Genomic DNA, 17023 nt, shown 5'->3' with positions numbered 1-17023 from the left:
TGCACATGTAGTTTATGTCATTAGCTGTGAATTATGTCATGTTCAATATGTGGGCCGCACGATCAGATGGTTGAAAGACAGGCTTAGAGACCATCTTTATGATATCAGCCAAGATAATAATACAAATGTAGCAAAACACTGGAACCTGGTTCATCATAAAGATGTCTCTAGCCTGCATATACAAGGCATGGAGAAAATCACCCGCCCAGTGAGGGGGGGAGATAAATTCCGCTTGCTCTGCCGACGAGAAATTTTTTGGCTTTTTCTTTTAGGCACTAGAATGCCTGAGGGGTTAAATTTTCAATGGGACATTTCCTATTATTATGATTAGGGTACTATACTCATTACACCCTATATCGTTTTGACAGTGACTATGCATTATGATTAATTTTCGTCCACAATGCCTACATTAAGTGCTCCAAAAACCATCTTCGAGCTATTCGATGCTTTTCTCTGACCATACACACTCGCAAGCCACATAGTGCACTCATACCAAGTATTTTTCTAAACATCCCCAATTTCGTCTGTTTACTCCTTTTTATTTTAACCAATTTCTCTGTTTTTATCATGTTTGTTTTCAATACGCCCCTAACACAAATATATAGTGCCTTATGTTATTACATAAATTGGCCATTTTTACAGAGTATTATTATTTTTTAAGGGGCCCTGCTTTACAGTGTCCACATCCAGCGCGCTTTCATATGTTCACGTTTGGTTGGCTATTATCTCTTTTTTATCTTTGTGCATACACTTGCAATTTAAGAATTGATGAGACTAACTAGTTGTCAACGGAAACGGTAGCAATTGATGTGTTATATACAGCATTAGAGATGTCCGTCTCATATATATACCCCTTAACCAATTAACACACATCCATTGCCAATGCGATAATAGCCTTAAACGACTACGCGCTCTCTGCGGACCCTGTTCCATGCATTTTTCTTTTTTTTGTTTTTTTTTTTCTTTTTTATATAGATCTTTTTGTATATATGCATGTGCAGCTAAATTTTATTACTTGATACATCTGCACACATACGCATGCACATATTCAATCAATTTTACCCAAGACATATCTCGCCGGAGCTCATGTCATGGTTTACCCAGGTTCACAAACCCGGCTATACTTTTCATTCTACAGGCATATATATTTTTCTCCTTTCTTTTTTCCTTTACCTACATGAATATTAGGTCGGCAAGATATATTGGTTATCACCCATGTATCTATAGCCACTCTTTACATTATAGCCAGAGCATCTGGTTCTATACTTATATATTCACATATATTTTGTATCTTAAAGGGGTTGTAAAGACAAAAATATTTTCCTCATAAATTAAAGTCTGACAGTAGCTGATAAAGTAAAAAGTAATGTTTTGCATTATAACTAGTTTGATACCTGTTGAAATCGAGCTGTTTTATTCACCTCCAGCACTCCTGAATCATTATTCTCACTGACTTCCTGGTTTGCGGTGCACATTCATTCTTGCTACATCACGGCCTAATGGGAACTACAGTTAGGCTTAGCCTCCATGCCTGTGAGGGATAAGAGAGCATCTTCACGCAGGGCTGTAGTCATAGGGAGGGGGTGAGCACATTCTGCTTTCCACCATGCAAAACGGCTCAGATGCTGGTGGAAAGCAAGAAGAGGAGAGACAGGAAACCTGGATTACTGTATTTTAGAGGTCAAAAGGAAAAACGAGGCAAGTGATATTTTAGTGCTCTAGCTTACAGCAATCAATTGATCTAATAAAAAACGAACCTTTAGTGTTCCTTTAAGCCTGTATTCATGCTATGCGACATTGCTTCCAGATTTAGTTCACGGTAATAATGCATTTTCAACATTTGCATACCCGTATGGGCAATGTCCTCAAGTCATGATGCCTATTGCGGCAGATTATGATTTTTTCAGTGTCTAGCCCGGGTTTGTGTTTCCATGACATTTGTCTCCTTCTCCCCCTCCCCCTTTTTTTTATCAATTGCATACGACAGGACTTGTGCATTAACTAATATGCAGACACAGACAACCTCAGTATTCAATGTCTCCATGCATTTTTTTTTTTTTTTTTTTGCAATATGGAATCTCATCCCCATAGGGTTTTGTACTATGAGACATCTGTAGGTCACATATATATTTTTTTAGGAAACTATTTAGTTCCCGGATATCCATTTTTACACTTTGGCATATGTCACAATTGTTTCCTTTCACATGTCCTCCACTTGTGTTTCTTTAGAACTTCACATCACGGTCTTCGACCGCTTTACACTTCTTCATTGAGCATTTCACCTTTTAAAAGATCTTTTTTACTTATATAAATAATAAATGTGCACTGCATCTTTACTACGTCTTACAGAGTGTAGTACTCCGCATTTCCACATTCTCACATATTATTCGGTTTTCTTCTCTCTGGTTTTTGATAGATAATAGGATGATCTACAATACACCTCCTTTAATTTTGACCTATTATCGGGACGAGAGTCTGCTATATGGATTTACCATTGCAGCCATTGATTCTTGAGCTCATACACTCATGCAGACTGACTCCCGATATATACACACACCTCCTGGCGCTTGTCGCCAATGTGGCAACTTTAGAGACGGCACCTCACCATCCATACATTTATATTTACTCTTATTTCACACTCACAATGAATCTAATTCTTTGTTATACCTTATTGATATATATTGTTTTGTATAAGTGTTTGATGGTATTTAATTGCTCTATGTTTGTTTATTCACTTAAACATACCTAGTCCAGATATATATTTATGTGGATTATGTTTGTACTTTTGGCACCTTGGATTTTGGTTTATTTATATTTTGTTTTTCTTTTAAAAAAAAGTTTTCCTTTTTTCCCTTTTGGTATGCACCAGCAGTCTGTGACCTGATATTGGCTTCTGGTGTGTCCAGTGATTGCGGGCCACCTCCAGCCAATCATTCAATCAGGTCACATGTCAGCTTTTGATCTCTATATATACTAAACAGTCTTAATGCATGTTAGCCATGAATAAGCACTAAGTCAGTGCGAAACGTCGGTTATCCTCCTGTTTCTGTTGCTGTGATCTGGTATGTTTTTGCTGTTCGTTTAAATAAAGACAACCTGTTTGGTTTGGAGTGCGGCCATCCATCCTTCATTTTACGCCAATGCTTGCCTAGTGCACTGCCAGCACCCTTGGAATCCTACACCTGTGTATGACCCTATAGCAGACCCACCTTGAGCGGTGATTTTCCTTCTTCACTAGCAGGGGGCGTTTAACCCCCGTTAGAGGCTGAAAGGTTAAAAGTGCCCACGCTGCAGTGCTGCCCGAAGCACTTTGCAGGTGGTTCAGTTCATTTCTATGTGCATGGCGTTTTGGGAGCGGTGTATGCAGCGCCCCAAAGAAGCTGCTTTGAGGAATTTTATCCCTGTGCAAGCGCACCACCCCAGTATAAAAGCACTCAAGCTTTCACACTGGGGTGGCTTGAGAGGAGCTTTTCAGGCCCTTTACAGGCGCGCAAACCCCTGAAAAGCGCCCAGTGTGAAAGGGGTGTTGGAGAAGCCAAGCTCGAGAACCAAATTATAAAACTGTGAAAAATGAAAGCTGTTTAATGAAGACTGCATATAACCCTGAAGAATCATCTTTTATATGCTCGATGAGCAGCAAAATAACTCGTTAAACGTCCATTAATTTGTACATGGCGATATCATAGCTTTGTCCAGGTTGAGGTCACAGCTTTGCCCTGAAGCATGCTACCCTCTTTGATGCAATCATATGTAGATGACTTCCATAGTAAACAAATCGAATCAATTTGCAATACGTATACTGGATGGTTGCGTTTGTATTTCACTTTTTTTTTTTTATAAAGAAGTTTCCTTTTTACTGTTCATATTATCTTACATTTTTACACTAAAGACTAATTAATTCTCACTCCATGTAGACAGTGCATAATTGTTTGGAGGCTTTAAAATTGGAACAGCGATAGTTTACATTCGCATCTGAAAACGGTTTGGAAAGATCAGAGGTTATGAGAACCTCCATGGTTTTCCATGGAACACACTCAAGTTTCCATCAATGTGTTTAGGCCTCAAATGCTTAAAACGTTTATTTTTATGTTTTGGAAGATGCTGTGGTTCAGTATAGCATGAACAGATTCATAAGATGAAGCTGAATCTCTGGAATAAAAAACAATAAACCATTATTTCGAAGTAATTGGGTAGTCATTTGTGACAAGCCAAAGAGCAATGGATTATACAGCATCTGGTCTTGTAAAGAAACTTCTGAATATTACACAACCACCAATTCCATCAGGGTCTAATGAGTTGTAAGCACATTGTTCAGTTCAATTACTATTCATTTCTGGCAAAACATAATAGATTTCCATGCACCATTTCCACACATCCAAAAAGTATTCTCTTTCCCATGAAAAGAATAGGAGGAAGAAAAAACTAAACAAAGAAAAAAAAAAACACACACACAAAGTATTAAACAACAAAAAAAAAAGCTATATTGCAGCTTACCAAATGTTAAAATATTGTACTTGCATTCGCATTCCCCGTTGGGCGATTAAACCCTCAAACACACGGGTAAACCATGCCTGTTTTACCTCCCCCTAAATGCCCCTGTTTAAGCTAAAAAAGCAGCCAGGGCGGGATGTACACATGCAATGGCTAGCTTCATGGCTATGGCACAAATGACACCGTGTTACATTCGCCAGCCAGTACCAGGAACCGAATGCAAACCATTCAAGTGAATGGGTCCCTGGAACCATGATCCAGAGGTGTGGCAATGGTAGCTGCATATTTAAACAAAAGGAATGTGGAGAATAGGGCACTCTGGATAGAAAGGGAGACCTAAACAGTACATGACTGGCTCTTGAAATGCGATTAATTCACCATAAAAGCACTTCAGAGGGAAGCACAATCTATAGGAAAAACAAAGCCGAAGAGAAGGCGCTTCTAAGTGCAGTAATAAAACACTTTAATCACAAGGAAGGGTTAAAAACACTAACAAGATAGGAGTGAAAAAAAGCATATCAATGAATTCATAACATTCAGCGGGATTCCCTCTTGGGAGTAAAGACAGCTGCAGGTGGAAGTTCCAGCTGACCAGCGGTGGGAAACACCGTCTCTGATTCAATGATCACAGTTCTCCATCTTGGATCAGAGAGACAGCGTTTCCTTTTTAGGGTGAAGATTTTCTTTAACCACTTCAATACAGGGCACTGTATTGAAGTGCAAAAAGTAAAACATTGTGTTTTTTATGTTGCTCTTCTTTTGTTTACAACGCAAAAAAATAAAACCGCAAAGGTGATCAAATACCACAAAAAAGTTGTATTTATGTGGGGGGGGGACATCAATTTTTTTTTTTTTTTTTTTTGGTTACAGCATCGCACGACTGCGCAATTGTCAGTTAAAGCGACGCAGTGCCGAATCACAAAAACATGGCCTGGTCATTGGGCAGCCATATCTTCTGGGACTGAAGTGGTTTTAAAGAAAACATTTATTTTTTCCTTAGAAGATCATTAATATGGTAACAATCACACTACTTCTAACAGATGTCCCCAGCTTGCTAGAAGATATATTTCTAGAGGCCAAGCTTCCTCTCAATTGTTTTGTGATTTGATCCTAGCTTCTAACATGCTGTGTACTAGAGAAAAACGAGTAAATTGGGACCAGCATTTTTGTGTCCACCCTTTTTTTTTTTTTTTTTTTTTTTTTTTTTTTTTTTTACTTTTACTTAATGCAGAAAAAGACTACTATTTCAGTAAAAAATACAGTTTTTTATCACTTATTTTTTTTTTTTTTTTTTTTTTTTGCTGTTACAGCATTCTCAAGTGCATAATGATCACCAGCTGGACTTGGCTAAAAAAGATGTTTCTACAGCAAAGCGATCGTTTTAGACATGACTTTGGTCAGGATGATTGTCGTTTTCTGTTCTTGTATTTTATATTGTATTTCTATACCTGACATACCTGTATGTGATTTATCTTCTTCACTGTGTCTTTTTAGGAGAGAAGTCATAAATCGTATCGTCCTCTCACGGTCCTGACCTTTCGTCTGAACTATTTGTTCAGTGAATTAAATGCAGTCTCTTACCATCTTCTAAATCTCCTTCTCCATGCTGTGGTGTGCGTCATTTTCTTGAAGGTTTGCAAACTGTTCTTGGACCACCAATCCAGCCTGGTTGCAGCTCTTTTGTTTGCCGTTCATCCAATACATACTGAAGCTGTAAGTATTAGGTTTTTATTTTTCTTCATTGCCTTTTTTCTTTTAGCAGTGTGTGTGTGTGTGTGTGTATATGTATATGTGTGTGTGTATGTGTATATATGTGTGTGTGTGTGTATATATATATATATATATATATATATATATATATATATATATATATATATATATATATATATATATATATATATAATTTCACATTTAACTCGACTTGTTCTTTAATGTTGAAAACGCGTATCTAAGCCTCATCTTCTGTTCTAATCGGCGTGAAGAAGATATCCAAACATTTATATCTACACGGGTAGCACAAATGCCTTAATCCAATTACGATGGCGTCTGTCATGGCAGATATTGATTATCCAAGAGCAGAATGAGAGTTGTAGAACCACCCTGTTTTGCTTGCACAATCCCATCTCTAGTTTCAGGAAGCCTGCATAGGTGCTAATCCTTCGATTCGCTTGGCTGAAGGTTTGAATTGTCTGATTGCCAGGGTAGAGATTTGAAATGGTATTATACTGTATCTGAAAGATGGATGGTGTTGAAGGCCCCCACCCTTGTTCAGTGATTCAGTTTGATATAGATGGCCCTGTTTACACCTTGCAAAACAGTGGCCCCCTCTGTCAAAAATGTGCACTCCAAAAAAAGGTATTCCTCCAGAAAAGTTCCTGCTTGTATGATTGGCTCACTGGTTTTCTCAGAAGTCTGCACGAAGACACGAGAAATTTGGGCATAGGTTAGATACTATACAATGGTTAAAGCGGGATTCCACCCGCAATTTTTTTTTTTTTTTTTTTTTTTTTTTTAAGTCCGCAGCTACTAACACTGTAGCTGCTGACTTTTTTTTAAATAAGGACACTTATTTGTCCTAGTAGCCCGCGATGTCCGTCCCCCGACGGCGATTGCTTGGTCCTGGAGCCTCCATCCTAACTAAGGGAAACGGGTAGTGATGCCTTAAGGCTTCACTGCCCGTTTCCTACTGTGCATGCGCGACTTGCGCAGTGTTTTTTGAATGGGCGACTGCCTCCTGGGATACACACACTTCCCAGAAGACACCAGGACGGAGGACGAGGCAGAAGATCCACCGCGGTGGAGGAAGAGGCAGAAGATCTACTTCGCATAGCAACCGCCCTTTCAGGTGAGTATAATTTTTTTTATTTAAGATTTTTTGGGGGGAAAAAAAGGTGGAACTCCACTCTAACGTAGTTCTAAAGGCAGACTTTTTTCATACTTTAATGCATTGATGTAAAAAAAAAAAACCCCTTCTGAGTGCAGCTCCCACCCCCAGACACTTTTTATACTTACCTGAGCTCCATCTCAATCCTGTGATGTGCATATGAGAATCGGCTCTCCTGTTCTTCCTCCCTCATTGGCTCACACAGCAGTGGGAGCTATTGGTTCTTGCTGCTGTCAATCACAGCTAGTGAACCAATGAGCAGAGCCGTGCTACGCTCAGTGTGTGAATGGACAATATTTCTCAGGAGCGCAGCTGAGGAGGGGGCTTGCATGAGTGCCCATATAGTTAGAGACTTGCTCTTAGGGGCAGTCGACCGGGGGGGCAGGAGAGGCCTTTTAGAATCACTTTAAATACTTCTAAAGAAAACCAGACTGGCATCATTAGCTGATTATATTGAACCAGACCCTCCCATTCAAAAGGCAATCGGTCCAGTAAAATTGGCTTTCTTCACCGCAACAAAAGGTAATATCAGTAATCAAGAAACCAGTCTCGGTGATGCCTTGGCCAACTAATCACAAGAATGCCCCTAAAGCCTGTGTGACCAAACTAACAGGGCAATTGAACGCAGACTTGAATGCCAGTGGAAATGGACTAGGCCCCAACAGAACATACATGGAGTGATTAGGTCTGAGCTATGGTGGAGATATAAAACAACAAAAGAACACAGGGAAAAATCAGCTACTGCGTGAGGCCCCACATCAAAGTGCCCTACATTGCAGACGGTGAACACACCCAGCCCCCTGGCCTGGGAACCCATGCTGGTTCCTGCCAATGTTGTGTGTCCCTTTCAGACCTGGCCTTCCCCGGGCAAAGAAGGAGAAATGGAACCGGGTCACATCTTTCTTATACTTGGGAAGGCTCCTGGAGGGAAAACTCTCATAGAATCCCTCTCCCAGGGGAGCCAGGTGGATGAAAGAAAATGAAAGCCAGAAAAAGAGTCCTCCATCACCCAGATTGCATCCCTTTAAAAAAAAAAAAAAAAAGGGGAGAGCGATCCTGTTCCCTTTTATAGCAGATCAGTCAGCATTGTGCTTGTGCTATATAACCTGCCCCTCTCTTAGCTGGACTCTGTGATAACCAGTCAAGTCCCTCCACCCCAAACTTGCTCATCCATGTCTTTATGGACCTTTTGTTTGCTTTGTACACTGGTGTGCAGTCTTGTTGGAACAGAAAGGGGCCAACCCCAAACTGTTCCCACAAAGTTGGGAGCATGAAATTGTCCAAAATGTCTTGGTATAATAATGCCTTAAGATTTCCCTTCACTGGAACTAAGGAGCCAAGCCCAACACCTGAAAAACAACCCCACACCATAATGCCCCCTTCACCAAATGATTTGGACCTATGCACAAACCAAGGTCCATACATTTTGAGTGGAGGAACTTGATTGGCCTGCACAGAGTCCTGATCTCAACCCCCATAGAACACCCTTGGGGTGCATTAGAGTAGAGACTGTGAGCCAGGCTTTCTCATCCAACATCAGTGACTGACCTCACAAATGCGCTTCTGGAAGAATGGTCAAACATTCCCATAGACACACTCCTAAACCTTGTGGACAGCCTTCCCAGAAGAATTGAAGCTTTGATAGCTGCAAAGGGTGGGCCAACTTAATATTGAACCCTATGGACTAAGACTGGGATGCCATTAAAGTTCATGTGCCTGTAAACGCAGGCGTCCCTATACCTTTGACAATATTGTGTGATATCGATAGAGATTATATCTCTATCAGTATCTCACAGAAGTGAGTACACCCCTCCACATTTTTGTAAATATTTTATATCTTTTCATGTGACAACACTGAAGAAATTACACTTGTATCAAAGTGGTGTGTGTACAGCTTGTATAACCGTGTCAATGTGTTGTCCCCTCAAAATAACTCAACACAGTCATTAAAGTGGATGTAAATCCGAATATTTTTATTTATTTTTTTTGCTATCACAATGTAGAGTTTAAGATTTCCGATCATCTGTGCCCAGTTTTGCCACAGTTGATCCAGCTCCAAGAAATCCTTGTCTTTTTTTCAGTGATATGAACGGACAAACAGGAGAAAACTTTTGTCCATTCTGCCCCCTTGCTGTGAATGACAGGTTATTGACATATCTCATGCAATAACCTGAGACGGGCATTATTTTTTAATTCCCACCCCTACTCCTTTTCTGAAGTCATGTGGTTACTTTTCTGGATTTTGACTGGATGTTACTGATCAGAGCAGAATTTAGTGTAAGGAATACATAGGAGAAAATGCATGTTGACAAGGGGAGTGTAGTGGTGGGCAGGGAGGCAACTGACATCACAACTCCACCCACCAAGCTCCAGACAACAGATCCACCCACAGAATCTGCAGTTTTTCAGTTCTTATAACAGACAGAGGAGAGACATTTGACAGGTAAGGATACATGCAGGAGGCATGTATATCCTTATAGATCAGAACTATGGCAGTAGTTTAGAAAGGATGAGAGTGGGTTTACATCCACTTTAATGTCTAAACCACTGGCAACAAAATTGAGTACACCCCTAAGTGAAAATGTCCAGATTGGGCCCATTAATATTTTGTGTGGCCACCATTATTTTCCAGCACTGCCTTAACCCTCTTGGGCATGGAGTTCATCAGAGCCTCACAGGTTGCCACTGGAGTCCTCTTCCACTCTTCCTTGACACCTTAGAGCTGGTGGATGTTAGAGACCTTGCGCTCCCCCCCACCTTCCGTTTGAGGATGCCCCACAGATGCTCAATAGGGTTTAGGTCTTGAGACATGCTTGGTCAGTCCATCACATTTACCCTCGGCTCCTTTAGCAAAGCAGGGGTCGTCTTGGAGGTGTGTTTGGGGTTGTTATCATGTTGGAATACTGCCCTGCGGGGATAATGCTCTGCTTCTGTATGTCACAGTATGTGTTGCCATTTATGGTTTCCCTCGATAGGGAGCTACAGTTCAGTGGCAGAAGCACTAATGCAGCCCTAGACCATGACACTCCCACCACCATGCTTGTCTGCAGGAAAGACACACTTGTCTTTGTACTCCTCACCTGGTTGCTGCGACACACGCTTGACACCATCTGAACCAATAGGTTTATCTTGTTTTCATCAGACCACAGGACATGTTCTTAGTCTGCTTGTCTTCCGCAAACTGTTTGCGGGCTTTCTTGTGCATTATCTTTAGAAGAGGCTTCCTTCTGGGACGACAGCCATGCAGACCAATTTGATGCAGTGTGCAGCGTTTGGTCTGAGCACTGACAGGTTGACCCCCACCCCTTCAACCTCTGCAGCAATGCTGGCAGCACTCGTACGTCGTCTATATCCCAAAGACAACCCCCTGCATAGGACTCTAAGCATGTGCACTCAACTTCTTTGGTTGACCATGTTTGGAGTGGAACCTGTCCTGTTAAACCGCAGTATAGTCTTGGCCACCATGCTGCATCTCGGTTTCAGGCTCTTGGCAATCTTCTTGTAGCCTGGGCCATCTTTATGTAGAGCAGTGGTTCTCAACCCGGGGGTCGGGACCCCTTTGGGGGTCGAACGACAATTTGCCAGGGGTCACCGAATCCTGTGCTGTTCCTGAATCCTGCACCGCTCTCCCAGCCTTTTCATGGCTACCCATCAGGGCTGTCCCTGGAGCTTGCAGTGGCCCGCCCACTCAGCCTCTTCGCAGCCACCCATTCAGTTCACGGCGTGACTGGGGGGCAGAGACTAGATGTCAGCTGGCTGGTGAGGTATGTGAAGTGGGAGGGGCTGGAGGAGACCCCATCTCCTGATTTTGGCATAGGTGTCACTGCTGCGGAGACACAGTGAGTACCATAAGGGGTGGAAGGGACTCGGGGAGTGCTAAGTATCTGTGGGTTAGGGGGTGCAAACTACTTGTCTTTCCTTGGGTGCTGACATCCCACGCTAGAAAAATAGTTTTACTGTTAGGGGTCCCCACAACTTGGGAAATTTTATCAAGGGGTCACGGCACTAGAAGGTTGAGAACCACTGATGTAGAGTAACAAAGAATTTTTTTCAGATCTTCAGAGTTCTTTGCCATGAGGTGCCATGTTGAACTTCCAGTGACCAGTATGCGAGAGCCAGAACGATGACACCAAATTTAACACACCTGCTCCCCATTCACACCTGAGACCTTGTAACATAAACTAGTCACATGACACCGGGGAGGGAAAATGGCTAATTGCGCCCAATTAGGACAATTTCACCTAGGGGTGTACTCTTCTGTTGCCAGCAGTTTAGCCATGTGTTGAGTTATTTTGAGGGGACAACAAATGTACACTGTTATACAAGCTGTACACTCACTACTTTACATTGTAGCAAAGTGTCATTTCTTCAGTGTTGTCACCTGAAAAGATATATAATAAAATATTTACAAAAATGTCAGGGGTGTACTCACTTTTGTGAGATATTGTATACATTACAATAATATCAAAATTGTCATAGCTAATCATACAGTGAATCTGCATGCACATTCGTTCTGTGCAAATTGGGCAAAAGCTAATGTTTAGGCTATTTTTTCTTCCAAATGTTTTTATTATAAGCAGTAGAAAAATAATGAATTGCAGCCACTAGATGGAGCTAGACGAATGGCTAATACATGCTTCCTTTTTTTTATTTTTTATGAATGGACCCCTTAGTGTTGCGCTTCTTGGTTTGAGTAGCTTTTGGTAAATCGGCAGTTGACAGACGTCGTACAACAGAACAACCTACTTCATCGCTTTGCTGCTGTTAGATAAAACATCATAAGGCATGTTCGGTTTTGATAAGGCTAGTTTTCTTTTTAAGGGACGGTTGGGTGCTTATGGCTAGGTCAGGAACTCCAGCCGAGCATTTTGGGTGCACAGTTGAAATCAATTTTCAACTTTCAACTATTGCAACACCTTGTGTAGCCATAGTAAAGAAATGTGTGTAACGCATATTCTATTCAGCAAATAACTTATCTAGGTGGTTTGTGAAAAATTGTTGAAAGGCTTACTGTCCACACCCATATGTCATTACCGGTCGATGTTGGAGTTTATGGCTCATGTCATTTATTTAAAGTGTCACTAGACAAACCTCATAAAAACTATCAAGTGCTGAAGTACATGCTGTTCATACTCCGTCACTATGAGATCAGTTTTCTGCAAAACCTGATCCTGCTGCTCTCTAGCTCCATTTTCTGTTCAGGTCCCCATGGCAGCTATGGATTTTGCAGCTATGGTGGCAACTCTGCACATGCTCAGTTTTCAGTGAGTTTCTATGCTGAGCATTTTCCCTATCGCATCTAAGAAGCCCATGTGACTATAGAGTCGCCCATGTGGTATATGACAGCCCACTCCCTCCCTACCAGGGTTGCCAACCTCCCGCAGCATTTCTCAACTGACAAAACATGGAAAATTTGCTGGCGGAGCACAATTTTTACGGACAACCTGAGAAATTACAGAGCTCCTAATTGAAAACTAACAGTGAATATTTAACCAATATAAACATGATATGGAAAAACTATAATATAATCTGCTTAATTTTTCACTTAAGTCAACACAGCATGAAATTATCAGCCCCTGGTATTTGCTGGCAATTGTAAAAAAAAAAAACTGTCAGTAAATTTACTGGCGGTTGGCAACCCTGCTTCCTACCACCTCAATGCCCACCAACCATCTAAACACAATGGGGGTGGGAGATTACTTGTAGTTTAATGTTGGCTTCACCTCCCTCTTATTCTAGGACACAGGTTGGAGACACATGACAGAGCTCATGTCTGTCAGAAATCCACCCACGCTGTTATTTCCACAAAATAATAAAGATTGGATTTCAAACATTTTTATATGACAATTTAAAGAACCGTTTATTGATTTTATTTATTTTTACTTTGTAGTACAAAGACTTTGTTTTTACATTTTGAACATCAGCAGAGGACTAGAAGTTCCACCTGCTTGTTTCCCTGCAGACAGGTTGGGAAAGAGCTGGATCATCTGACGGCTGTATATCAATTAGGAAAAATATACTTTTTTAGATTTTTTTTTTTTTTTTATTGATTTTTTTTATTAGCTAGTTAGGGACCATAAGGATTTACCCCCCCTAATTACCAGGCTGTTTTTTGTGATGCGACACTGCGTCGGTGATGCTGTACCCAAAACAAATAGGTCTATATGTATTCTATACTATAGATAGATGTATACTATACTAAATATTTTGGGTAAAAAAAATCGCAATAAGCATATATTGATTTTGGTTTGCACAAAACTTATTGTGTCTACAAAATAGGGGATAGATTTATGGCATTTTTTTATTAAATATTTTTTTGTGGGACTGCGACATTGGGGTGGACAGATTGAACACATTTGACACAGTTTTTGGGACCAGTGACCTTTTATACAGCGATGAAAAATGCCACGATTACTGTATAAATGTCACTGGCAGGGAAGGGTTTAACGCTAGGGGGCAATCGAGGGGTTAAGTGTTCCCTCGGGAGGTGTTTCTAACTGTGTGAGGGGGGTGTAGTGACTAAAGGAGGAGAGAGATTGCTGTTCCTGATCACTAGGAACAGAAGATCTCTCTCTCCTCCCCTGACAGAACGGGGATTTGTCTGTTTACATTGACAGATCCCGCTCTGTCTCTCTCAGGAGCGATCGTAGGTGGATGGCGGACATCGTGGCCATGCGCATCGGCTCTGGCCTCGCACTATGGGCGCACGTGCACGCCCTAGAGCTCTTAAAGTGGTTGTAAACCCCACTTTATGACTTTACCTACAGGTAAGCCTATAATAAGGCTTACCTGTAGGTATAAAGAATATCTCCTAAACCTGCACGGTTTAGGAGATATTCCCCTCGCAATGCGCCGCTGACGTCAGCGGCGCATGCGCAGGGGGGATCCTCGGCTAAAGGACCGGCAGCCACCGGACCTTGCCGAATTTAAATCTCCCGCGCGCACGTGCGGGAGTAACGTCATCGCTGCTCCAGCCAATCACAGCGCTGGAGCGGCGATACCCGGAAGACACGCCAGAGCAAGATGATTTCTCGCTCGGCGTGAACCAGGTAAGTTTTACACACCTCGTTCCGAGGTAAGTATTTCATAATGAGCTAATATGCGGTGCATATTAGCTCATTATGACTTTTGCCTTGCAGGAGAAAAAAAAATAATAATTTTGATGCGGGTTTACAATCGCTTTAAAGTACAATGATGGCAATTTGCCCAGGAGAGCCAACTGCTGCGGCTGGCCTTTAAGTAGTTAAAATAAGGCCAGTGCCATCATCCACATACAGAAATAATGTAAATTTAACAGTGTGTGTTTAGGACCCTGTCGCACTGCTGTGACTTGAAAGCCGTGCGACTTTGCGGCTGCGATTTCAGGGAATGCCTGTGTAAACTTGAGGTCTACAGACTATCAAAGTCGGACCAAAGTAGTAGACTTAGACTTAGAAGTGGCACAGATATGAATGGTACTCACTGGAGTGTGTAAGGGGCCTTGGTATCCCTTTAAATCTTCTTGGGGAATCTCGCAGCACTCCCACTCGTTTCCTCTAATTCTAATTGTTCTACCTTTTTGCCACCTCTAGGTATGCAGGACACTAGCATTTCTACAGTTGTCCTCCCGTCCAAGGCCCTGCATTGTTGGGCCCAGATTCTTAAACAAGATACGACGGCGTATCTCCAGATACGCCGTCGTATCTCTAAGTTGCGCAGTCGTATCTATGCGCCTGATGCTTACAATCAGTTACACATAGATTTCCCTTAGATCCGACAGGCGTAACTGTGTTACACCGTCATATCGTAAATGCATATTTACGCTGGCCTCTAGGTGGCGCTTCCGTCGAATTCCGCGTCGAGTATGCAAATTAGGTAGATACGCGAAGTCCCGGCCGACGCAGTAAAGTTACGCTGTTTACGTTAGGCTTTTCCCGGCGTATAGTTGCCCCTGCTATATGGTGGCATAGGTTCAGCATACCAATGTTAAGTATGGCCGTCGTTCCCGCGTCGAAATTTGAAAAAGTTACGTCGTTTGCGTAAGTCGTCCGTGAATGGGGCTGGACGTCATTTACGTTCACGTCGAAACTAATGACGTCCTTGCGGCGTACTTTGGAGCAATGCACACTGGGAAATTCCACGGACGGCGCATGCGCCGTTCGGGAAAAACGTCAATCACGTCGGGTCACAGTACATTTACATAAAACACGCCCCCTGATCCAAATTTGAAATAGGTGGGCTTACGCCGGCCGATTTACGCTACGCCGCCGCAACTTACGGAGCAAGTGCTTTGAGAATACAGCACTTGCCCGTGTAAGTTGCGGAGGCGTAACGTAAATCAGATACGTTACGCCCGCACAATTTTACGCCGATGTACGAGAATCTGGCCCTTGGTGTGCAGTTTCATTAGATGAGTTCCAGGTATACACACAGTCAAGCCAGCCACTGGAGGCTGATCTAATCAAAAAGGCAGCTCGAAATGCCATGGCATATGCAAAGGGTGTTCACTTTATGGGAGGTGTTGAAGGATAATTGGAATATGAAGCGTTCCTAAAGCATAGATCACACAATTGACTGAATCCCCTTTTTTTAAATTGTGCTTCTTCCAAGTACTTCTAATTTCAGATGTTTCCATTTTATGTACATATATAGAAATACATAGCATATGTACCTAGGTGATAGAGGGGGGGTCTAAAGATATTTAACTTCAAAAAGGTTTGCCTTGAAAACCGACTATGATTGTACAAAGGAATACAACATGTGTTAAGCACAGTATTGAGCGTACATTTCTCCAAGCCTACAGCTGGCACTTATTTTAACACAAGCACACATTCTTTGACTCCTTCAGTGCTGTTGGCTCTTTAAATAGAATTGACTGGCTTTTGAGTTTTTACATTTTCATAGCTTTGTTTCAGATACCTTAAAACATATGTCCAGTCACTTTGTTAACCTCTTGTTGAATTGATATACTACCTCCCTTGCTTTCAATATATTTAGTTAAAAATGAAATATCCTGAATGCCTACTTTTTTTTTTTTTTTTTTTTTTCTTGGAATTCGGCAACCCCTATTGCTTGGTTGTCACCTTTCACGTAAACCGGCTTTCAGGAGGAAGTAATTTTGGACTTCATCTGCTTGTGGTATTCCATAGCGCCTCCCTATGTTCTCTGCAGCAGTCTCATATTCTAGAAAGAAATGTGGGTTTAGACCGAGGATAGAAGTTTGGGACATTGTCAATCAGCCTTGCTGAAGTGGAGTTTTATTCATGTCTGTAAAATGTCGCCAGATGTGCTTGTCGTTCTTTATTACATGTAGGAGGAATCCTCACCACAGAACTTGACATACTGTAGCACTTAGAGTGAAGACCTAACATAACGTGGGGCTTATTGTTAGATCTTTAGCAGCGTTGATGACTGCTGCCTGGAAGTGGAACATCCATTGGTTTTGGCAGTTTTGCCAATAACACGCTTTACTGCATCTATGGTGGGAACCATTGTTGCCTCTTGAGAAAAAGATAGTCCGCAATTCCTTGCTTGCTCTTTTAAATCCTTAAAATGTATTGATTCTCCATAAAAGTCAGACAGCAAAACGCGTTTCAGCCTTGCGGGTCTTGTTCACTACTATTGCTGCTTCGACCTCCCTCCATTTCTGTCTGGTCATCAAATATTTCC

At 41.8% G+C, this 17023-nt stretch overlaps 1 protein-coding gene across 2 annotated transcripts in view; it reads left to right on the top strand.

Moving 5' to 3' along the window:
* The window catches only part of TMTC3 (transmembrane O-mannosyltransferase targeting cadherins 3), a 140795-nt gene that overhangs the window by 23843 nt on the left and 99929 nt on the right, over positions 1 to 17023 (top strand). For both annotated transcript variants that reach the window (XM_040344164.1, XM_040344165.1), the window contains exon 4: positions 5986 to 6204. In XM_040344164.1, coding sequence (XP_040200098.1) covers positions 5986 to 6204 — 219 coding nt within the window. The remainder of the gene's footprint in view (positions 1 to 5985; positions 6205 to 17023) is intronic.

The sequence above is a fragment of the Rana temporaria genome, chromosome 3 (genome assembly GCF_905171775.1).
Source record: "Rana temporaria chromosome 3, aRanTem1.1, whole genome shotgun sequence".
Lineage (NCBI taxonomy): Eukaryota > Metazoa > Chordata > Amphibia > Anura > Ranidae > Rana > Rana temporaria.
The sequence above is the reverse complement of the archived record's forward strand: the minus strand, read 5'-3'. Positions and strand labels throughout refer to the sequence as shown.